The sequence below is a fragment of the Notolepis coatsorum genome (assembly GCF_963971535.1).
Source record: "Notolepis coatsorum genome assembly, chromosome: 15".
Lineage (NCBI taxonomy): Eukaryota > Metazoa > Chordata > Actinopteri > Aulopiformes > Paralepididae > Notolepis > Notolepis coatsorum.
In genome coordinates this window covers 51,873,923-51,900,247 of record NC_140179.1, presented here as the reverse complement: position 1 = coordinate 51,900,247, position 26,325 = coordinate 51,873,923, and the positions used below count along the sequence as shown (strand labels likewise).

The window sequence follows — 26,325 nt, the reverse complement described above, 5'->3', positions numbered from 1 at the left end:
CATTACATTTGTTTCCTCGTTGCTTCTAATAATGACAACGACGTTGTCAGCGAGAGCTTAGTGCTGGGTGTGCGAACTTTTGTGAAGCTGCAGAGCCGGAGCAACAGCAGCACAATGCAGTATTCCAGCAGTACTCCAATTCAGCCATTTTCAGCCAATGTTGGGTGGGGGGCGCTGCTGTGCGGTTCCCAGAAAAGAGCCAATAACAGCTGAATCAGCTGCTCTGCAGCGCCATACTCTTTGCAAATAAGTCGTTGGGAGGTGGAGAGAGTCGTCACGCAAAACACGATAATGTTGCCGTCTCTCTGCTTTCTCAGTTCTTCGCTTGATATAATTAATACAAATGTCCAATATAACGGAATTCGTTAGCTCATAAAAATGTGATTATAACAGACTGCTGTTTAGTGTCGGACCGACTGCCCACATACGCGGTCTATTTTATTTCAAGTCAGCAGCAGCAAGGAGTATCGAGGGACTTATTTTATTTGGAATATATTAATGACTGTATACGCAAAAGTAGCCTAGTTTTAAGTAATAATATTATAAATCTACATGCCTTGAGGATGACATTCTTTATATAGCCTGCCTATCAATTGTTTTAAAGCTCAATAAACTATGACCGGAATTAATCTCATTTGTCCGGTAGATTGAAATCTTGCAGGTCACGGAGACCGGCAACAATTTTTTCTAACGGAAACCCTGATACACACAGTCTGCTAGAGGAGGAGAGAGGTATATACACACAGTCTGCTAGAGGAGGAGAGAGGTATATACACACGTCCATTGATGCACTGAGTCTGACGTATACAGCGAACAGGTCTATAGGGCTGTACACTACCGTTTTCCCCTCAAAATAATCAGAATGGATCTACCACTATTAATGGATCTACCACTATTAATGGATCTACCGGTATTAATGGATCTACCAGTATTAACGGATCTACCGGTATTATGTCCCCCGTGTGTTTCTTCATGTGATTCCTCAGGTGGCCTTCTCGTGGGTAACTCTTGTCACAGACCGTGCAGCCGTAGACTCGCTTCCGCGTGTGAACGATCATGTGACGATTGAAGGCGCTGCGGGCGCTGAAGGCGCAGCCGCACTCGTTGCAGAGGTGGGGTTTCTCCCCCGTGTGCGTCCTGAGGTGGACCTTCAGCGCTCCGCCCTTGTTAAAGGTCTTCCCGCAGACGGAGCAGCCGTGCGGCCTCTCCCCCGTGTGGATCATCGTGTGGATCTTCAAGGAGAAATTCTGGGAGAACCTCTTGCCGCACACGTCGCAGCCGTAGGGTCTCTCCCGCGTGTGAACCCTCGCGTGGCCCACCAGACTGCTGCTGCGAACGAACGCCTTCCCGCAGACGGTGCAAACGTACGGTCTCTCTCCAGAGTGAACTCTCATGTGCGCTTTGAGGCTCTTGTTTGTGTTGAACATCCTGCCGCAGTCCCTGCAATAGAGGAGATTCCCCGTGTGGATTCTCAGGTGATCGGTCAGGTAGCCTCTGCGGGAGAATCCTTTGCCGCAGTGAGTGCAAACGTAGGGTTTCTCCTTCGTGTGGATTCTCAGGTGATGGGTCAGGTAGCCTCTGCGGGGGAATCCTTCGCCGCAGTGAGTGCAAACGTAGGGTTTCTCCTTTGTGTGGATTCTCAGGTGATAGGTCAGGTTGCCTCTGTGAGAGAATCCTTTGCCGCAGTGAGTGCAAACGTAGGGTTTCTCCTTTGTGTGGATTATCAGGTGATAGGTCAGGTTGCCTCTGTGGGAGAATCCTTTGCCGCAGTGAGTGCAAACGTAGGGTTTCTCCTTGGTGTGAACCCTCGCGTGGGTCACCAGGTACCGGTGTCTGCTGAACTCTCTCCCGCAAACGCCGCAAATGTTCGTTCTCACGTACGTCTTCAAGTGAAGTCTCAGGCTCTCTTCCGAATCAAAACGTCTCCCGCACACGCCGCAGACGTCTTCACCGGTGTCGTGCTTCTGGACGTGTTTCCACAGTGGACCCTCATAGCAGAAAGACTGTCCGCACACTTTGCAGCAAAACGGCGCGGGGACTCTTTTTATTTTAGCGCGTGTATTGTGGCTCTTGGACTCGGCCGGATTCTTTATCTTCTCACTTGATGTAGCTTTTTTCTTTTTGAGTTTCTCCGCTTCCTTCACCTGATCACTCTGTGTCGCTGTTTTCTTTTTGAGTTTCTTGGTTTTCTTTTTTCTTTTCTGCCTCGTCAGAGTCAACCGATGTCCTTGTTCCCTCCATTCGTCATCGCTGCCACCGCCTTCTCTCTCCTCACCGTTGTTCTCTTCACCGTCTGCGATGGCACAGTCTGAAGAGAGGGGCTGGAGGTCACGGCTGCAGAGTTCTTCTCCGGTCTGAAGGGAGTCTGGACCCTTCTCCTCGTGGCTCGGACTGGGGCTCCAACACAGTCCGGGGACAACACGGTTGTCCTCATCGCAAACCGAGACATTGTCCCGTAGAGAGTCTGGATGCAGGGATGAAAAGAGGAGCAATAAATCATCTTGAAACTTGACTTGGAAGTTTTATTTTTTTTATTAATATTATTATTATTATATTTATATTATACGATTTTTCAATTTAAACATTTCACCGAAAATGTACAGAAAATTAAACATATAAACCCACAACACTCGTACCCCCATCCCACCCTCCCCCACTGCCCAGCTCAACTACCCTCCCCACCCAATCCCAGGACACCCACTGTGGAGGATGAAGACATTAGTCTCCTCCCTATGAGCTATTTCACCCAAACTCCCCCCAGTTGTATTCTCTCCCTTGTGTATAAAGGGGATTCCCTCATGAAAATCTGTCTCTTCTTACAGATTCCAACAGCTAGTTATTTGGTAAGAGCCATTCATCAAGCCATATATCTCTGAGTTATTTATATTTGATACTTTCATTCTGAGTTAATAAATTGTATTAACCGGATCCACCGACTGAGTAAGTTATTACGGCTTTGATCGGCCACATTCAATCACGATTGGCGCCCACAAACTTTTCGTGCCTATGCATTGATCGGCCACATTCATTCACACCACCTCCCCAAAACATGAAAAGAAAACAATATTGAGCAGGAAAGAATTACAAATAAATAATACTGTGTAGTACAACAAAGCAAAAATAAACAAGTAAAAGAAATTATATATATATAATATATATATATACAGTATAGGCGGAGGGGGGCAAAAATAAACAAGTAAAAGAAATTATATATATATAATATATATATATATATATACAGTATAGGCGGAGGGGGGGGGGGTATCAATCTGGTCCACATTCAAACTTTGAAAAAAGTTTCAGTCAAGCGACCTGCACAATGCCACCCCCACACACACACTCGCTACTGCATCAGTTCCTTCCTTTGCTCAGAGAGCCCGTACTGAATTGTACCCATTCTGCAATCTGTTAATAAAGTTTTCAATCAGACAAATGTATAGAAAAGCTTTTAATATAACATTTGTTGCAGTAAAATCATTATGCCTCGTTTGGTCATCCTGCGGAGCGCTGGTAGTCTACTCGTGGGCCGCGGGGAGCTAACTTTATTAGCTTTGTTGTTGATATCTCCTGAAAATCAATGGCGGACTTCCCGGAAGTAAAAAACGAATAAGCGCTTGCTGATTGGTGGTAAGAACAGCAGAGGCAGGGCGGCTAGGTGGTGTAGTGGGCAAGGCACTCGCCACCAGTGTGGAGACGCTAGGATTCGCGTGTTCGAATCCAGCTCTCCACATTGTTTTCAGTTTAGCTGGTCGTCCGCAGTAATACACATTGGCCGTATTACGGGGAGGGAAAACTGAAGGGTGGGGATCGAACGTTGTGAACAAGCGACTCCTACAAGTCGGTTGGTGCGCCTGCGCAGTAGAATCAGGAAGTGTCGGGGGCAGCGTGAGCCTCCCACGCGTTACTCCTCGACACTGAGAGATCGAGCTGCGCAGGTGAAAAGATGCGACTGCTGTTACCTCAAGTACCGGAGGGGACTTGTGCTATGTATGACTTAGTCCACATTGCAGCCGGCTTGTGGGAGGCAAGAAACAGCGTTCGTGACAGGGGAGGGTTGAATTGGATGATACGAAATTGGGATGGGAGAAAATATAGAAAAATGGGAGAAAAAGTGGATCAAAAAAAAGAACAGCAGAGGCTGGTGCAAGTGGTGTGACGTAATTGGCAGAATCGACTGTCAATCAAAATTGTTCTGTTGCATTGCTTTGGTTGAGAGATAGTGCTCTCTTATTAAAACTAATAAACAAGTCTTGAGCGAGCAAGACAAGTTAGTCTGTTATGAAAGCCAGTGAGTATTGTATGACTCAGACTTCAGCAATAATCATGACTCATCAGCATTATAAAATAAAAACACACATGGCATGGTGGAATTAATACCATAAACATATTTCTTGATGTTTCCTTTTTTAAGTAAGTAAAGAGGCCTATGTTCATATCGGTGAGCACAATTTGTAACACAAAAAGAGAGACGTGTAGCCTATTTATTTATTTAATATTTAATTTATTCATTTTATTATTATTATTTTATTCGTTGCCATGCCTAAAATAATAGTCAAGCATAGGGCTAAAACATTTTCATAAACAATAATATATTTCTTTGTTATATGGTTATAATAAAAGCTTTTCTATACATTTGTCTGATTGATTGAAAACTTTATTAACAGATTGCAGAATGGGTACAATACAGTACAGCTCAGTGGACTGGAGGATGAAGACCAGAAAAATACTTTCTGCTTTTTTACATAAGGGTCCTCCATTTTCAATTCATCAAAACATTTAGAGACATACAAATATACAGTAGTTTAAAAAAAAATAAAAAAAAAAATTATAAAATATATATATTTTTTGCCACAAATATCGGTATCGGCCGATTGTGTTAGTTGAACAATCGGCATCGGTGGCAAATTTTCATATCGGTGCATCCCTAATTAAACATCTAGCTAAGAGTTAGGAGAAGCCACTACAGTTCAATATTAAACATCTAACTAGGAGTTGGGAGAAGCCACTTCAGTTCAATATCAAATGTCTAGCTAGGAGTGAAGAGACACTACAGTTCAATATGAAACGTCTAGCTAAGAGTGAGGAGAAGACACTACAGTTCAATATTAAATGTCTAGCTAGGAGTGAAGAGACACTACAGTTCAATATGAAACGTCTAGCTAAGAGTGAGGAGAAGACACTACAGTTCAATATTAAATGTCTAGCTAAAAGTGAGGAGAAGACACTACAGTTCAGTGTATCGCTCTTAATACTTTGAGTTTCTTTACAAAGTTCTAACATACAACAGAGCATCGCTCTAACATGTTTAACCTTTATTTACCCAGGGTAGGTTCTAAATTAACAGAGCAGTGCGTCACTCACAACAGAGCATTGCTCTAACATACAACAGAGCAGTAGGGGTGGGACGATACATCGATCCAGATAGATATGTCGATCTATTATCAATAATCAAATAGGATCCGGGGCATCTAGGGGCGTCAGTATTTTAATAGCAAAACGACTGACGTTTAGACTATCTCAAAAAATTATTGACAAGGATGGCAGGTTTATCATTCTATCAGGTTTTTTACAAAATACTAAATGCACGTTAGTAAATGTCTATGCATGCACCCAATATTGGTCAGGCCGAATTTCTATCCAAATTAAGTGTGGCATTATCTCATTTTGCAGCAGACCAGATTTATTTAGGAGGTGATCTCAACCTAGTTAGTGACCCGGCAGTGGATAGATCGGGCCACCCACTCATATCAGATGGTGCATTGTCAAGGATTGATTACTTTCTTTTTTCACAATGTACAGTTGAGAATGTGATAGAGTGCAACATCCATAATATTATAATCTCAGATCATGCCCCCATGTCAGTGCGCTTAGCTCTCTCTGTAAACAATCACAAAAGTAAACAATGGAGATTTAACAACTCTTTGCTAAAAGATCAAGAGTTTGTATCTTTGATAAATGAGAGAATAACTGAATTTATAAATATTAATCTAAAATCTGTCCCTTCAATACAAATGGTGTGGGAAGCATTCAAAGCAACTTGCAGAGGGTGGATTATTAGCTATTCTACAGCCAGAAAGAAGAAAATGATAATGAAGAAAAACAACTTAATATTAGAACTTAAGGCCGTAGAAACACAACACATGCTTAACCCTGGAAATATACAACTGAAAAATACTATGTTGATTCTTAAGACAGAGTTGCAATCAATTATACATGAGGAGACAGCGTTTGCTCTTTTCAGACTCAGTAGGAAATATTTTGAATCAGGAGATAAAGCCGGTAAGATGCTAGCACTAAGATTAAAACAATTAGAAAATCGCCAATCAATACCATTTATATGTGATAGTACAGGTGCAGTTATTTATGAACAAACAGAAATTAATAAAGCTTTCAGTGATTTTTATAGTAAACTCTATCAGTCAGAAGGGTCTAAAAAACAGGAAGACATGGATATATTTTTTAAGGACATATCCTTACCCACATTACAAGAGGTAGAACGGGAGCATTTAGAGCAGGGGTAGGCAACCCTAGGCACGCGTGCCTGCATAGGCACGCGGGGGCATTTGCATAGGCACAGGGGGAAGCAGTATAATTTTTTTTTTTTTTTTTTTTCTGAAATATTATAGTGAAATATTTTGCACTGTTGTCGCATTTATCTTGTTGAAATCCTCCCACAGGTTCTTTTTACTACCACATATTTAATTGAGACCCTTTATTTGTTTATTATTTCAATTTAGCTGGAAATACATTGCTACATCATTCAGTAACATTTGCAGAGCCTTATAACAAAAACATTATTACGGTCACCATTGTGACCAGTGGGATTAATCAACAAATTTTATTATTTATTTTTCTATTTCATTGAACATTGCACATGTTAAAAGCCATTTTTTTACTCAAAATGTGAGTATTACCAAGTCAACTCGTGTTCTTAAAACAATGACAATAAACATTTTTATTAGGTTGAAATAATGTGGTTGTGTACTTATTTTTCTGTTAACTTATTATGGATTGAAAACTGAAAACCTTAATGCACAGTAACTGAACTCAATATTTGTAAGTTCTGGTAACTTTTTACAGTGTAGTCTTGCGATCAATCAAAACTTATTTACACGATATACCTCACATTCACCCTCCATTCACATCCTGGTGTTCTCCTGGTGTTCTCCATTAGGCCTGTAGGTGGAGCTATGACAGCACACGTACAGTACACACACCGATGGTGTGTGATGTGTCCAAAAATGAATGGGTAAATGTGAGTGAAATGGTCACACTGTATGCAGCTGTTTGTCTGCATTGCATCCCCCCCCCCCCCCCCTCCAACTCAGATTTAGGGTTGATACAACCATCATAATAATATTGTTAATAATAACAATAACAATAATGATGTAATAATGATCATTAAAAATACCTGATTATGAGAAAAGAAATTACGATGCATGGAATATTGTTGAGGCACACTAGTTACAACTATATTTCAAACAGGCACTCCATGTCAAAAAGGTTGCTGACCCCTGATTTAGAGGGTCCTATCAGAGAATCAGAAATCATATCTGCCATGAACCTCCTTTCAACAGGGAAAGCACCAGGGAATGATGGATACACCTTAGAGTTTTACAAACAGTTTCAACACAGGCTAATCCCACTGCTTACACTAGTATTCAATGACATAATAGTTCATCAATCCATGCCTCAGAGTATGTGCCAGGCTACTATCTCTTTGTTACCTAAACCTGATAAAGATCACTCACAAATGGGTAATTATCGTCCCTTAAGTTTATTGAACAGCGATTATAAGCTATTTGCTAAGATCCTGGCCATGCGCATAGAGACAGTCATGCCTTCACTGATCCACCTTGATCAAGTAGGGTTTATTAAAGGCCGCCACGTTTCTAATAATATGAGGAGACTATTTCATGTCATGTCAAAAGCGGGCAACCTACAACAACCAGCGGTAGCTTTATCCTTGGATGCTGAGAAAGCTTTCGACAGAATAGAATGGCACTATCTGTTTTATGTTCTTACCAGATTCGGTTTTGGACCCACGGTCATACATTGGGTGATGGCGCTCTACAACAAACCACTAGCTTCAATTAAAACAAATGGCATTATATCTCAACCGTTTCAGCTATTCAGGTCCACCCGACAGGGTTGTCCGGTTTCTCCATCACTCTTCATCCTCGCCCTCGAACCGCTGGCATGTGCCATACAAGCAGAGGAGAAAATCACGGGCATCAATATTGGGGGGCATGACTTTAAAGCTAATCTGTATGCAGATTATCTACTATTAACACTAACACAACCCTGTCAATCAATCCCACAGGTGATGAAGCTGATTAAAGCATTTGGGGAGTTTTCAGGATATAAGGTGAACTTTAATAAGAGTGAAGCTATTCCTCTGAATAACCTGACCCATCCTTCACATATTGGTTCTGCCCCCTTACAGTGGAGATCACAAGGTATGAGATACCTCGGAATAAACATCCGGACACCTATAGACACGATTTTTGATTCTAATGGTCCACACCTCTTGAAGACAATTAGGGAGGATATTAAGAGATGGACAGTGTTACCCATTTCATTATGGGGTAGAGCAGAGATAATAAAAATGAATATTTTACCTAGAATATCATTTCTAATATCAGCTGTTCCACTCAAATTCCCCTCGTATTGGTTTAAAGAGATGAATAAGCTATTTACAGGTTTCTTATGGAGGGAGAAGACACCTAGAATCAGCTACAAGAAATTGATGAGACCAAGAAATAGCGGTGGACTTAGTATTCCGGATGTTTACTCATACTATCTCTCTTATAATGCCAGATTCCCCCTGTCATGGGGTTACATATGCAAGACCGAAATAGGCAGTTGGAAATGGATTGAGGAGAATATTTTATCAGAACTTAGTAAGACGGTATCCTTGGTATCATTATGGTTTCACCCCAAACCTAACTTTAAAATGGATAACCCGATAATAAGATTTTCATGTGAGATAATCAAAACCCTACAGAAACGGCTAGCCTTCAAAGGGATCTCTCTACCTTCATGCCCCATATGGTCTAACCCCCTGTTAATGGCTGGGGGCAGCACACTAGTAAATACTTCATGGCAGGGTAAAGGAATACATCAACTAGGACAGATTGTGAAGGATGGAGAGACGATACCTTTTAATGAATTGAAAGATCTGTATAATTTAAGAGATAGTGAATTCATGTTGTACTTTCAGTTGAGATCTGTAGTAAGATCAGTATCCATGAAAAATAGAGATATGGGGATACATAAGGATTTGGATGACAGACTAAGAAGGATCGCTTCAGAAAGGAGGTCAGTATCTAAGATCTATAGGTTACTGTCACTTAGCTCATCAGATGGCCTGGCCTCCATTAAACAGCAGTGGGAGAGGGATTTGAAGGTCTCCTTGACTGCTCCACAATGGGAGACGGTTTTAAAAAATACAACAACATCAAAATGTGTAAGATATAAAATGATACAATTAAAGGTAGTTCATCGAGCCTATATTACACCATGTAAAATAAAAAAAATGGATCAAGCCATTTCAGATTTGTGCTGGCATGGATGTGGGGAGGTAGGAACACTCATCCACATGTTGTGGCATTGCCCCACAGTGAAGAGTTTTTGGCACAAGGTCATTTTAAGACTATCCTCTATTCTCAGTGTTAAGATACCCTTATGTCCAAAAGTCTGCCTCTTGGGCATAGGGGTAGTTGGTATACAATCAGCACTTACGCAACGCATCATTACACTAGCACATATGTCAGTTAAGCGTACTATCATGATGAACTGGAAGATCCAAAAGCCAAATTGTTTCTGCATGGACACCTGGATGAGGGATTTCATGGACCTATTGACAATGGAACGAGCAGCCTCAACGCTCGCTGAACATGCCCATGGAGAGGACGGTCCCTGGATCTATATAAGGACATATTTGGAGAATACTTATGACTGAAAGCAGGAGTGTTTGATCTGCACCCCCCCCCCCATTTTGTTAGTATGTTTTGTCTGTATTGTACCGTTTGTGAGTTTTGTTTTGTCTGTATTGTATTGTATTGTTTATTGTTTGTGAGTTTAGCATTATTTGTATTGTACTGTTTGTGAGTTTAGTTTTGTCTGTATTGTACTGTATATATGTTGAGCTGTTTTGTGTTTCAAACTATTAATTAAAAAAAAATAATAATAATAATAATCAAATAGGATCGATGCAATGTAAAAAGATCGATTCATATTGCGATACTCTTATTTTGAAAATCCGGCGAGTCGTATCCGCCCAGTATGAAACGCTGTGTAGCTCTGTACAGCAGAGCAGGGCTACAGAGCGCCTATTTTGCGACCCGATATAAGTCTGTGCAGTTTTTTCCCCCGCAAAGGGTCAAATGCATCTAACATGCTTTGCATCGTCGCCATTCCTTTATGCCCACGCTGCGTTAAAGACTTAAATTAACGTTACGTTAGCTGCTTACTTAAGCTAAGCAGCTAACTCTGAGAGAGAACAGGAGAGAGGAGAGGGGACTGGGGAAGGAGGGGGGGGCATTATCTTTTTCTGTGTCTGGGGACTGGGGGAGGGGCATTCTGTGTGTGTGTGCGTTTGAAAAGACCAGATGAAGTGAGGAGTATTATTATATTGATACTAGTATTTACTGAGGATGGACAGATAATGTTGATATTTAAACATAAAAAATACAATACATAATAAATGTATTCATGATCATCATGCAACATAAAACAATTGTAGAGAGGGTTTGGGAGAGGGAGGGGTTTTAGGTTGTGTGTTCCAAAATTAGTTAGTTTAAAGCTCAATATATAAAAACGTGGCACTTTACAGTGAACAGGAGGTCTATTTGTATTAAAAACAATAGATTGTGGGGCGCCCCAGTGGCGAACCACATAGCGCGCTCAGCCGCGACACGGCCGACCCGGGTTCGATTCCCGAACCCGTCGTTATTTGCCAAATGTCTTACCCCCACTCTGTCTCCCTTTCCTCCTCTGTCTCTCTCTACTGGACTGCCCAGTAGAAATAAAGCGATAAAACGCAAAAAAAAAAACAATAGATTGTTTTTCATTTAAATGTCTGGAAGAGCTAAAAAATTAAAACGTCAATTGATATTTCCATTGCCTTTTTTGAGTTGATCTAAATGTGACTGATTGTGTTAAATGGGCATATAATATCGTATCGTTGTCCAAAGAATCGATATCGTATCGTATCGTGATGAAACTGGTGATTCCCACCCCTACAGAGCAGTGCATCGCTCTTAACACTTTGAGTTTCTTTACAAAGTACAGTTCTGAATGACCTTATAATTTAACAGAGCAGTGCGTCGCTCACAACTCAACAACAGAGCAGTGCATCACTCTTAACTTTGAGTTTCTTTACAAAGTTCAGTTTTGAATTACAACAGAGCAGTGCTCTTAAAATTACAGTGCATAGGAGGTAGTGAGATCAAATTGGCATAGAACCGACACATGAATTTGATAGAAAGTGTATAAAAGTATGTAGGGTAAGATTAGTGCAGGTGAAGTACAATTTGTGTCAGGATATCCCTGATGTTTCATTGAAATGCCTGAGCAAAGAGGTTTTAAGGTTTTAAGCTGTCTTTTGAAGATGTCTAGCGAGTTGGCTTCCCTGATGTTTTGGGGTAGTTTGTTCCATAGTTTTGGGGCATAGTTGATAAAGGCTGCATTACCGATCCTCTTTTGACTGTTTCTGGGAGCCTCTAGTAGTCCAGCAGCTAATGATTGCAGTGTTCTTGCTGGCCTGTGATTTATTAGAGTGTTGGCGGTGTAGCTAGGTCCCTGTCCTGTCATGGTCTATATATGCTGATGGTCGGTCAGACCAAGTTTAAAAGAATAAAAGTGATTAAATCTATTACTTTTGTCCTGTAACATTTATATGTTTAAAGGGAATGTAGCGTATATCAGCCTATGATTTATGAACGTCGATTCCCGCGGGGGTGTGTCATCTCCGTCAAAACATCGCATGACTGAACTTTTTTTTTCAGGCAAAGTCACTCTTATTTTAACCTCCACTGTATATTTTTATTTAATAGCATTAGCTAAAAGGAAAAAACAACCCCTATCAGGGTCTGACAGCGCTACAATTACATTTTCATATAACAGGCTGACTGACTCACCGGTAGAGCCGTCGCGCCGCCGCTAACCCTTCAATAAGCTTTGTGGTCCGGGCATAAATGTGTCCATAAATCCATTTAGTTAGATCCTAAACTGTCTGAATGCATCTTGCGATTATTATACATTTCCGACGACGAACTATTAGCGTAATCCTGTCTCTCGAGTCGCTGCATGCGTCCTGCCATTATTGCTCGCAAATAATTCTGCTTGGCGTGGCAGGAAAAAAAAAATCCCTTTTTCGAGATATTTTATGCCTCCGATTGGCTCAATTTAGTTTCAATCTGTATGCATCTACAAATCATATTATACAAGGTAGCCAATTGAGGGAAAATCCGTCACGACTCCGAATCAAATTGACTGAACTCCGAATCAAATTGACGGAAATCCGTCTCAAGACGGAACGCTTTAATGCCTGCTAAGAGTGAAGAGAAGCCACTACAGTTCAATATTAAACATCTAGCTAAGAGTGAGGAGAAGACACTACAGTTCAATATTAAACATCTACCGGTAGCTAAGAGTGAGGAGAAGACACTACAGTTCAATATTAAACATCTAGCTAAGAGTGAGGAGAAGACACTACAGTTCAATATTAAACATCTAGCTAATAGTGAGGAGAAGACACTAAGTTCAATATTAAACGTCTAGCTAGCAGTGAGGAGAAGACACTACAGTTCACATCTCCCTGGGTGTTCCCATTTCAGGCAGAAGCCCAAAGACACCAAGGATCTGGGTAAAAGTTTCTAATTCTATCAAATATTTATTTGAATGTATTAAAAACTGCTATTTAGGAAAATCTGAGCATGCAGGTTCTCGTTCACAATTCAAATGAATAAAAGCGGCAGTGGCCTGTTGGGATGTTAGAGCCTAATGTGAAAAACTGTAATTTTATATGTCTGCTCATTTTACCCTTACTATTATTTTACTAATTTTTACTTTTATCTTTACGCCCCGCTATCCACTAAGTGCATACTATAACCTTTATCATGTTTTGTAACAGATTACAGAAATCCAAGAAGCCTATTGGAACATGAGGTTTTGATATTTGATTAATATATCCGCATTATTTTATCCCACTTTATGCTTTGCTCTTGCTGCTTGTTTTACACCGATTTTATGCCTAATTTCTTACTGATGTGAAGCACTTTGAACCGCCATCCCCTGTATGAAAGGTGCTATACAAATAAAGTTATTATTATTATAATTGCGAATAATCCGATTCACATACCTGCTCTGTGTAAATTGATCTGTGGTTGCAGAATGATATCCAGCAGCTTGCGCTGGCGGTCGACCTCCTGCTTTGACCGTACGGCTTCCTCCTGGAACTCTGCCATCACTCTCTCCACCAGCACCATGATCGCCTCCAGCGCCGCCCTCAGCTGCTCCGTCACCACCGCCCTCTGCAGTGGCACTTCTGGAAAAAGGAACGTTGTCATTGAAATCATTAGCACATTATACTTTATTCAGGATAGCGGTCCGATTATTGAGTGTTGTTAATTAAATCTGCATTTTTTCATTAAGCCTTTTACATTAAATCACCCATAGAAGACGTAATAAACCCGTCCCTCACTTTTTGGGCCTCACTAAGAATGACTCATGGAAATGTTCTTTAAATGATTTAGCATCAAATAATAAATAATAATAAATGTTCATAGAAAATCTTGCTGAATGTGCCCCATGTGCTCTGGAGACTCACAGCAATGGAACAGAGCCAGGCATATAGGCATTAGGCCTTATGGCCAGTGTTAATTTTGTCAACAAAAATTATGACGAAAGATGTTAGTCAGCTAAGCTTTTACCCGCGACGACGAGACGTGATGTTACATTAACCCTTTATCTGCCAGGGATTATTCTGATTTTATACCCCTCTCTGCCACCACTGTAAGTCTATGGAGATGTTCCCCTTCTTTGCAGGGCTATAACTTTTTAAATTGTATTGCTAAATTGACATTACTATGGCCCATTCAACGTCAAGTATCTATCGTTTAGAATGTAGCAACGTTCTACTTTTTCATTCACATATTCATACTAAAATACAGTCTAAACTTATAAATATGTTTTTATTGTTTTCTGCAGCATTCTGCAGAACGTGATTTATAGCCCTAAATACATATATTAGATCATCAAATGTAGTTTGATACCGATTGACGTCATATTAAAACTTTCAATTGCACAAGGTCCTAAACGTCTTGCCTCATCATCTGCTGGTGACCGGGGGGGGGGGTTTATAAGTCCGTGGCCGACGTTAAATCATTCATGTAGTATGGGCGATACATAGATCACAGCAGTTTATATGGATCATAATATTCAAACACGCTGAAACTTACCGCACCTTCCAATGACCGTTGGGTGGTCAGCGTGGAGCAGAAAGTTCGCGATTATGGGATGTTGATATATGCGATCCATTTCCAGGTTGTATAATAATATATACGTCCAAATCATGTAGTTTATCGAGTTATTGGCAACGGATTTCTATCCAGTGTGTCGAGCTCGAGTCCCGCGAGCGATAGCGAGTGGCCGGACCGAAGATGGATGAGCACCACTTCCTGCCGCTCATTTCCTGTTTGGGCGATCCGCCGATCGGCCACCAGATGGCGCTCTTGAACTGTTGGAGAGTTGAGAGGAGATGAACAGGAGATCTCAAGACTCCGTGGGTGAAATATGATTGCCATCACAGATTTTTTAAATATTGATCTCAAAGACGCCTTACGGCGTCATTGGCAGATTACGCATGGCGAGCAATGACGTGGTAACACGTTCTTGGCGAGAAAAGGGTTAATGTTGATCATTTACATTTACATTTAGTCATTTAGCTGACGCTTTTATCCAAAGCGACTTACAAGTTCTGTACGACAAGCCATCAGGAAGGGCACAACTCTATCAGCTGAGCAACAATGTTCATCAAAGTGTTGAGTGCTACATCATGTGACACTAACGTGATTAAATCATTTATTAAATATCTTTGACCACAACTGAGGACACAAAAATGTAGTTTACAAAAACCATGACGAATTCTCTCTTAATTTATGTTGACTAAAACAAGATGAGACAAAATAATTATAACTTTTAGAATAATTCACATTATTTCTTCATTTCCCATTTCCGTTAAGCTCTGCAGTGTTTATGGCTACACGTGAGGCTAAAAACCACGTCTCAGGTCTCTCGTGACTACAGCTATACCAATAACCATGAACGGAATCTGCTACTCTCTCAACACTCCTGCGGTAGCCGAACAGTTCTACTAAAAGAACATAGCATTTAAGATGACAGAGGCTTATCTCCCCCCCCCCTCTCTCTCTGTCTCTGTCTCTGTCGGGACAGACAGGCAACCAGATATAGACAGATAGACAAACAAACAGACAGACAGACAGACAGCCAGGCAACCAGATATGACCGATAGACAAACAAACAGACAGACAGGGCGGGGTACTAACTATAGTAATATTGTTTATTTGCATTGGGAAAGATACAGCTGGTTGAACAACATCTATTGAAAGATAGAGAGAAAACGAGAGAGAAAGAGAGAAAGAAAGGCATAGGGAGACTAAAGAGAGAAAAAGATAAGAGCTGTACTGTATTGTATACCCATTCTGCAATCTGTTAATAAAATATACACTGATATAAGCCTACTGGTTGCTGTTCAATCATAATAATAATAATAATCATAATTAGCTGTCAGGAAACAAATAAAATGTTTGTCATTATAGTGTCTGTGATCGAAATCATATTTCTCCCCCGGAGACATGAGATGTACTGTTGAGCCCCTCTCAACTCTACAACGGTTCAAGAGCGCCATCTGGTGGCCGATCGGCGGATCGCCCAGGGCATAAACAGGAAGTGGAAGCTGGTGCTCATTTCAATTCGGTCCGATCACTCGCTAATAGTCCCAGGACTCGAGCTGATCACAACGGATACATGATTTGGACGTATATACTATTATACAACCTGGAAATGGATCGGATATTTCGACATCCCATAATAGAAAAAATTATGTTCCACGCTCATCTCCCAACGGCGAGAGGAAGCTACGGTGAGTTTCAGCTAGAGCTGCCGCGATTACCGCATTACCGCGGTATCGCTGTTACATAACGGCCACCGCAGAGTAGGCTGAATACCGCGTCACCGCTGTTTTTTATAATAATAATAATAATAAATTACCCTCCTCTCGTTGGGCTTGCGGCTCTGCAGATATACCCTACTCCTCCATCGAGGTTCCAAGCGACCCTATTGGGTACCAGAAAAGTCACGTGAAACATTGCAGACCACTGATTGGTCAGAAGAGAGACGCGTCACACGTTTTTTACGTCCTGAATGTCAGCTCATCACAACACGGCTAATAACGTTAGCTTTAACTCTCCGCCGGAGTGGACTACCATCGCTCTTCAGGAGTACTAAACGAGACATAATGATTTTACTGTCTGCAACGAATGTTATAATAAAAGCCCTTCGTTCTATACACTTGTCTGATTGAAAACTTTATTAACAGACCGCAGAATGGGACAACTCAGCACGCTCTGAGCAAAGAAAGGAACTGAGATATGAATAGAGTATTGCTTGCCTTGCTAATGGTCCGGTAAATACGCTGATGTTATTGAACGTATAACTATATAATGTTAATGCCACAAAACGAATGCCTTTATTATAAAGTAGTAACTTTATAGTAATAATAATAAGAAAGGGTCGGGGGGGTTAGGGGTAACCACCCCTGCCCGCGACACCGAGTGAACTGCGCACGACCAGAGGGGAAACTTCGAATCCGTGTTTCACTTTCAATAACTAATGCGTGCTTGCCGAATCCCAAACAATATTCATGCTGCAAAGTCATCCTCTAAAGATAGACATTTAGACTAGAGGCAGGCTATATGCTATAAAGAGTAGACTACTACTAAAAAAAAAAATGCATTCACATTTTTTTTTTGTGCGTGCAGTAATAACCGCGGCGGTAGGAAATATTTTGCAAATGTGTGCGGTAAGGAAAACATCAATACCGCGGCAGCTCTAGTTTCAGCGTTATTTTTTTAATGTCTTCGATACTAACTGCTCTAATGATCATATCACCCACACTAGATGAATGATATAACGTTGCCCAGGGAATTATAAACGACCCCCCCCCCCCCCATCCGGTCATCATCAGATCATACGTAGTAACTTCTAGAAGTACGTCCATTTGAAATTTTTTATCTTGCACAGATTCCTACCAAACTGTATTTGATCATCAATATAATGCATTTAGGGCTATAAATCAAGTTCTGGAGAAAGCTGCAGAAAACGATAAAAACATACTTATACTTTAGACCGTATTTTAGTATGAATATGTGAATGAAAAAGTATAATGTTGCTACACCCTGAACAATAGATATAGGACGTTGAATGGGCCATAGTAATGTCAATTTAGCAATACATTTTAAAAAGTTATAGCCCTGCAAAGAAGGGGAACTTCTCCATGTTAAATAGGGCTGGCGAGGGATTATTATTATTATTATTATTATTATTATTATTATTATTATTATTATTATTATTATTATTATTATGCAACATTGTAATAGTTATAAACAAACATACAGACAGGGGGGGTTGGGCGTTTATTTGCAGATACAGACACAGCTGGTTGAACAACATCTATATGAACCACCTCCAATGTACAGCCACCCCACCTACCCAACCTCCCCAATCTCCCCAATGTACAGTTTTTACGTCAAATGTATACTCTTTTCTGGACTCTTTTTGTATCACAAATAGGGGTGGGAATCACCAGTTTCATCATGATACGATACAATATCGATTCTTTGGACAACGATACGATATTTGCCGATATCACAAAGACTCTCACGATACAATACGATACGATTAGATTCAGGTGCCTGCGATCGATATGAGATGATATCATATGCCCATTTAACACAATCAGTAACATTTAGATCAACAAAAAAAAGTAATGAAAATATCATTTGACATTTGTATTTTTGAGCTCTTCCAGACATTTAAAGGAAAATCAATCTATTGTTTTTAATACAAATAGACCTCCTGTTCACTGTAAAGTGCCACGTTTTTATATATTGAGCTTTAAACTTTAAGCTACATTTTTTGGAACTCAAAACTCACAACCTCCCTCTCCCAAACCGTTCCTACAACAATTTGTTGATGTTGCATGATCATGTATAGGCCTACATTTATTATGTATTATATTGTTTATGTTTAAATAACATTTAAACATCAAACTCCTCTGACCTCATCTGGTCTTTCCAAAGACACGCGCACACACACACACAGAAAGGGAGAATGCTATGCTGTAACGTCTACACACACGGAGCTACTGCTGTTGTTCTTGGGCGGATATGAGACTCGCCACAGGATTTTCAAAATAAGAGTATCGATATGAATCGATCTTATTACATCGCATCGATCCGATTCGATTGTTGATAATTACATCGATGTATCGATCTGGATCGATGTATCGTCCCACCCCTAATCACAAACAATACTGTATTTGCAAATCTGGTATGTCATAAATGTATAGATGTAGCAGTACTGTATATCTGTATGTCATGTATGTCATATGTCCTGATGAATTGAAAATGGGGGACCCTGATGTAAACAAGACGAAAGTCTTTATCTGGTCTGCATCCCCTTAACAATTGTGTGTATTGAGCTGTACTGTATTGTACCCATTCTGCAATCCGTTAATAAAGTTTTCAATCAATCAACTGTACTTGTGCTGTATGGTGACAATACATTTTTTTGTATTTTATTTTTTTATTATTTTTTAAACAAACACATAAACAAACATGACAACACACAATAGGATATACAAATACACATATGCCCCATTGGATAATCCAACCATTATAATTTGTTCCTAACCAGACACTACCATTATATGCTGGCTTTTATTCTCTCCACCACTTCTAACCACATTGCCATTTTGGATTCATTGAGACCCAAAATTCTAGCTGTTGATATTTCTTGATAAATCACATCGAGATATGTAAGAATCCAGACCTTACGGCACATTTTTTCCGGTTGAAACCATCGTGATGCTATCAGCTTTTTAGCCACTGTGATACCGGATAAAACCAATCTCTTTAGCTGTGGAGGTACTGCATGCTCAAAGACATCATTCAGCAGTAATACAGAGGGGTGTACAGGTATATCCAGAGTTAAGAGATTTGACAATTGCTGGGTCACTTCTTTCCAAAATATCTTAACTGGTGGGCAGTCCCAGTACATGTGCATAAATGTCCCTTCATCCCCACCTGTACATAGGGAGCATTTGGAGTCCTGTTTAAGACCCATTCTGTTCAGTCTTATAGGAGTTAAGTATGTCCTGTGAATATAGTTAAGATTAGGCATGGGCGGTATGACGGTATACCGGGGTATTTAGAGATACCGACGGTATTGAAAATCAATACCGTCAAAATCACAGATCCATTTCAGTTTATATTACAGTGAAACGGAGTTTTAACAGTGGTTGGTTGTAGTGCACTGCACACACGCGCCAGCAGAGGGCGAGACCAGTCATCGAGTCACTAGTGGAGCGAGGCAGCGAGCCGCAGAGCTGGTTGTCTATACACAGGAGGAGGAGGGGAAACTCAGCTTCACTGGAAATTAAATGAGAGTCGAGACACGCTTACCGTTGCTGCCTGGTGCTGCGGGCTAACTGGCTGTTCTGAGAGCTAACTGTTGTGTATGTGTATCACAACGGTGGTCACGCTTTACGGTAATGTTGCGACAGTGCTGTGAAAATACCGTAAAACGTTGTGGTAACGAGAGTGTGTGTTGTGGACTGGTGGAACAAGCAAATAAACGGTAAAACGTTACGTCGCAGTCCGGTGTGTTTTTGAATACACAATACTAACGTTACTAGTACTAGGGTGCTGCGGGGCTCCTGGCTACCATTCTGAGAGTTAACGTTAGTATTACTAGGATGCTGCGGGCTTCTGGCTAGTGGCTCCATTCTGAGAGCTAATGATAGTAGCACTCGGATGCTGCGGGCTAACTGGCCATCTCCGCGATTTGTTTACTTGGTAACACGGGTTGCCTGGTTGCCTGGTTGCCTGCCTGCCCCCCCCCCCGCTGATGAAAATGAAAGTCATACCGTTCAATACCGTACACCGGGGTATTATGTAATCAAGGTATAACGGTATGAAAAAAGTGATACCGCCCAAGCCTAGTTAAGATTGATTTGTTGATGGTCCGGGTTCCTTGATGCAAGGCGTACATTTGCCCAGGCTTCTTGCCAGTCAAAGTCTATCTCCAGGTCTGGTATATCCCTCCTCCAGACTGAGTCTAGATGTAGGGTTTCATACGAGGCCGTTAGTAATTGATGATAAAAATCTGAAACAAAACCTCTCGATGTCTCTCTTTCATAGAAGAATTTGTGGTATCTGTGGTGTACAATTGGTATCCTTAATGGAACACCGTGAGCCTTCAAACATGCCAATAACTGTGCGTAAAAATAATATGAGGACTTGGTGAGATTAAATTTTTTGCATATCTCATCAAAACTACAAAAACCCTGTTTGTTGAAAACGTCTCCTAATGTGTGTATGCCTTGCTTTTCCCATCTAGGGAATCTTATAGGTTGTTTTCCAATCAAGAGTGCATTGTTATTGAATAAGGGAGTATGATTATGCCATGTATGTGGGATAGAGTCTTTTTTTTGTGTTTCACGCCATATCCGGATTGCATGAGTGATTATGGGGCCAAATTTCCGTTCGCATTGCTTAATTGATAATTTGGTGTACACTATGTCCTTCAGCCTATGTGGAGCTACTATATTTTCTTCTAAATTTCTCCAGGATACTGATGCTTGGGGATCAAACCATGTTGTCAGTGGTCTTAAAGTGTATGCCTTAAAATAGTGGTGGAAATCTGGAAATGCCATACCACCGTCTGCTTTGTTTCTCTGTGCGGTGGATCTTTTTATACGTGGTGGTTTGTTATTCCAAATAAATTTGTATGTGGAGGAGTGTAATTCTTTCCAGTAACCCTTTGGAGGGGGTAACGGTAGCATTGAGCTGAAGAAGTTGATTCTAGGTAGGACGTCCATCTTAATTATTGATATTCGTGCTTGTACTGAGTTTTTAAGTTTTGACCACCTGACAAGGTCGTATTTGATTTTGTTTTGGATTTTTATGTAATTGTGCTTCACCGTTTGGCTTATGGTAGGGAATATTTCAACTCCCAAACATCTAAAGTGTTTTACCATCGGTATCTCTTCTGGGAGGGTTATATTTCTTTTTGCAGGGGCGTTAAGTGGGAGGAAGGCCGACTTCGGCCAATTTATCCTAAATCCCGATAAATCTCCAAAGTCCTCAATCAACTTGAGAATATGAGGCAATGCGGTGTTGGGGTTTTGCATGAACAGTATTACGTCGTCCGCATATAAACTAATTTTGTGTTGTGTGCCCTTGATTACGATTGGTTCTATGGATTGGGATTGTCTTATATATTGTGCTAAAGGCTCTAATGATAGATCGAATAGTCCGGGACTAAGGGGGCAACCCTGTCTGGAAGACCGTGATACTGGAAAGATTTCGGAGGTGATTGTACCTGTTGTAATCATGGCCGATGGGTCTTTGTATAATACTTTAATCATATCAATGAATCCTTTTCCTAACCCCATCCTTTCTAACACTGCCCATAGATACGACCATTCCAACCTGTCAAAAGCTTTCATTGCATCCAGGGACAGCATCGCCTTAGGTGTGTTGTCTTCCTTGTTAGCATCTAGTACGTGTAGTAATCGTCTTATGTTATCAGTGATCAGGCGGCCTCTTATGAAGCCCGTTTGGTCCGGATGAATTAAAGACGTCATATGCTTTTGTAGTCTGATGGCTAATACCTTAGAGTACAGTTTGATATCGGTTCCGAGGAGGCTTAAAGGTCTGTAACTACCGCACTCGGTGGGGTCTTTGTCTTTTTTGAGGAGGACTGTTATGAGTGCAATATTGTCATTCTTATGGAAGTTCCCCTCCTTGACTGAGTATAAAATCATATTTAGTAATAAGGGTCCAATTATGTCCCAACAAGAGAGGTACATTTCTGGTGGGATACCGTCTCTTCCAGGGGCCCTTCCACTTTGCATTTCAGATATGGCCTCCCTAAGTTCATCTAGTGTGATCGGTGTTTCTAACTGTTTAGCGTCATCCTCTGAAAGTTTAGGGAGGTTAATTTGATTAAGATATGTGTCCATCTTGTTTTGATCGAAGGTCGTTTCTGATTTGTATAAGTTGGAGTAGAATTTTTTGAATGTCGTGTTTATTTCTTTGGGTTCTGTAACAAGTCCTTGTTGTGCTCTAATGGTAGTTATATCTGCAAATTTTGCGTTGACTCTTAGTCGCATAGCTAATAGGTGACTTGGTTTGGAACCTTGGGAGTACTGCTGTTGTCTTGTGCTACGTATTTGCAATTCAGATTGTTGTCTGTATATGGCGTTAATCTCTTTTTTTAGTATATTGACTTGATTTTCCAGTTGAACCGAGTTGTTGTATTGCAAAGAATTAAATAACGTTGAGTAAAGTGTTTCCAGTTCAGCCAGTTTTGAGCATCGATTCTTGCGTATTTGGGAGGAAAAGCTATCAGTGAAATCCTTGATCATTCCCTTTGTCGACATCCATAATATTCTGGGGTCCTGCACCGAATTCACATTTATCCGTAGGAATACCGTAAGAGCTTCTTTGATTTGTGTAATGAATTCCTTGTTATTAAGCAGCATCGTGTTAAATCGCCATCTTGGGGCTCGGGATGATAGTATACCAAATGTTCCTTTTAAGAGTAAATAACAGTGATCAGACAATGCATTGGGTATCATTTCCACATCGTAGTTATCAAATAGTCTCGGGGTTGTGAAAACGTAATCTATTCTGGATAATGTATTATGTCTCGCAGATCGACAAGAGTACTTCCGGGTCATGGGGTTGAGTGAACGCCATAAGTCATTTACACCTGTAATCTTCGACCAATCCTTTAATGCATTAGATGCATTTTTTTGTTCATTGGAAAAGGAGGGGTTTGATTTGTCCATCCTTGGGTTCCAAATGGCATTAAAATCCGCACCGATTATAAATGAGTATTCGGGAAGGTCTAACATTGCTCTGGTAAGTGTAGTGAAGAAACTAACTTCGTATAAATTTGGGGCGTATACCGCTACCAACGCTATTTTTCTGTTCTTATGTAAAATCTTAGCTATAGTTATCCGACCATCTGCATCAGACCATACTCCCTTCAATTCAATATTCAACTTCCGTCTAACGACTATGGCTACTCCCCGAGTTCTCGTTCCAAAGGAAGAGTGACTGATGTTATGATATGTGTTGTCCGCTAACATATCTATGTCTTTCTCTAAAATGTGCGTTTCGCTTAGCAGAGCTATGTCCACCTGTTCTTTTTTCATCAGTGTGAGCACGCTTTTTCGTTTGTGTTGTTTATTTATTCCACCAGTGTTCCATATCATTATGTTCAAACTAGCCATAATCTATACATGTTGTTGTATGGTTGTTGGTAATGCAATATTTTTTTTGACGCTTCTATTGAGGCTAATGTGGGCAGGTCTCTAAATGGCTGGAATAAGGAGGAGGTGAACGGAGGGGGGAGGGGGTGAAGTACATAAAACAAAATAACCCTGCCGTCTTGTACAGACGGGTTACACATAAAACACATACGGCCCATCCCTAATGGATGGGCTAAAATGATTAACATCGTTCCAGTGAAGCTGAGAGGAGTCCCGCCGCGGGAGAGTAAAAGGCCAATCTATCGAGTGATAAAATCGGCCCCTCTCCGCACACCCCCCCCATCCCCACACCGCCGTATCAATTGGTAGTAAATAGTTACAAAACCCAACAGTACTGGAGCTTCACTCCTTGTCTGTAGGTGTAATTTCAATCAGATATTTAAAGATAATATAGGCTACTCGCATCCGATAATTTGACCAAAAATAGTATGACCATTTTCTTCTGTTTAATCCCCCCCACCTATTACTACCATTATTTTTGTCCACATATTGTGGCCCTTATGGATTTAAAGGAAAAATTGCAATCAGGAGAAAAATAATAATAATAATAATAAACTATGGGAATGAATCATATTTTTTTGTGTATATATTCAAATTGGAGTTACATTGGTCTGTTTGTTTGTCTGAATTGCATGAATACGGTGTAATAAATAATAATAATAATAATAATAAAAAAAAAAATAATAATAATAATAATAATAATAATAATAATAATAATAATAATAATAATAATAATAATAATAAGACAAAGATAGTTGTACCACTGATCTATAATCATGATTTTGAATCCATTGTTTGATATCTGAAGGAGTTAAGAGTATTTAAACCATAAATCACGTGACTAAAGCATATCATGAAACTGTATAGCCCATATCAGATAAAGTGATACAAATTAAATTAAAAGAAAAAAAAAAAAAAAAAAGAAGAAGAAATGTGGGGAGAGCCCGGGAGATTACGGTGACTATAAAAAAAATATCATCCTAACCATGAACTACTGTAGCACTCCATAGGTTATAGATATGCTTGCCATAGTTTTATCCGGACTACTCCATTCCAACTCATTGTGGGGGTTGGGGGGAGCCCCAATATTTGTGTCTGAAATCAAAGCTGGACATTTCAATCATAAAAACTAGTCTTTTAATACATAATAATTAATAACCTATACCAGTATAATGTGAAGTGAGCCAGTAAAAAAAAATGGGGAGGAAAAAAAGAAAAAAAAAAAAAAAAAAAAAAAGCAACAAAACGAGAGAGAGAGAGAGAGAGAGAGAGAGAGAGAGAGAGAGAGAGAGAGAGAGAGAGAGAGAGAGAGAGAGAGAGATCGAGATCTCAGTCCGTTCTGCATGAGCGCATTCCATCAGTCCGATATGTGTTGGGTGGGCAGTACCTTTAATCCCCTTCTTTCAGAAAGTCTTCCGCTTCTTGTGGGGTCTTGAAAGAGTGGTCCTCGCCGTTGTGTGTAATGGTTAGTCTCGAAGGGAAGCGCATTTTAAATCGTATCCCTTTTTTGATGAGCTGATCACACACGGTGTTGTATTTACGTCTTTCCATCCTGGTCTGATAGGAGATGTCTGGTCTGATCAGAAGTTTATTGCCCTCGTAGTTCAGTACGCCTTTCGCCCGTGCTGCTGTCATAATTCGTTGTGCATCTCGCATGGTTTGAAATTTTATGACCACTGGTCTGGTTTTATCAGGCTGGATGTTTCCTGCAGCCCTGCGACACCTGTCAATCTTCACACTGCCTTTTTCTGTATCGATATTAAGCAGAGTTGGAAGCCAGGTCTCGAAGAATTTAACAGGTTGTGTGCCCTCTGTCCCCTCTTTCAAACCCATAATACAAACGCTTTCACGTCGGCTTTGATTGTCGGCATCTTCCGCCCGCTGTTGCAAAGTCGTCACTGTTTTTTCCAGCTTTTTCAGTCTGTTTTCTATTGTTGATGAGTTGTCCTCGGCCGCTGAGATGCGGGATTCCGCCTCTGTAATGCGTTTGGTATTGTCTGACAGTCGGCTATTAAAGCCCTCCAGTGTTGCAGTCAGGGCAGTAAGCTTTAGGTCCATCAGGGCACTTAACTTTTCAGTCACATCGCGAACCACACGGGCAGCGATGTTTTCCCATTTACTTTCCTCGTCGCAGCCACCCGCAGCGCCAGGTTCAAGTTCAACGTCGGCGTCGTCCTGTTTGTTTGTCGCTGAGCGAGTTTCAATTGTGGCGCGTCCTTGTCCTTTCTTCTTCTTTTCCTCGTTGGTTGACATTATTAGGGTTACTTCAACTCTACCATGGATTAAAACTTTGTTGACTATAAGTAGTGTTTAAACTAACATTTTCTCGGTGGGGTTTGGGGAGAACAGCAGAAGCGTCTCTCTCACACTGACGTCGTCACCCTATAACAATTTTAATCTAATGTAATGTCGAGCAAAAGATGAGCTACGTTGCTAACATAAACTGTAATTGTAGGTAATGTATGGCCCTGGCTGGGTTGTTTGGCATCACACTCCCGATTCACAGGCTGTAATATCTACAAAATAAGTGTCATAAAAGTAAACTAAAAATACATGTAAATTGTAAATGACTCACCTGTTCCGCCAGACTGCAGCATGTTCAGTGGTCTCCGTTCGACAGCAGTCTGCAGTTTGTGCTCCTGGGGGGAAACGTCCCTGTTGAATCCTAACGTGGT

General features: G+C 40.7%; 1 protein-coding gene across 1 annotated transcript; it reads right to left on the bottom strand.

Annotated features, from left to right (window-relative positions):
- Positions 1-229: 229 nt before the first annotated feature.
- Positions 230-26,325, bottom strand: LOC311242051 (uncharacterized protein). The gene is made up of 3 exons (XM_084331004.1): positions 26,226-26,325; positions 13,367-13,552; positions 230-2,464 (listed from the first exon to the last, which is right to left on the bottom strand). The coding sequence occupies exons 1-3, from the start codon at positions 26,245-26,247 to the stop codon at positions 858-860; spliced, it is 1,815 nt and encodes a 604-aa protein (XP_084187130.1). The 5' UTR covers positions 26,248-26,325; the 3' UTR covers positions 230-857.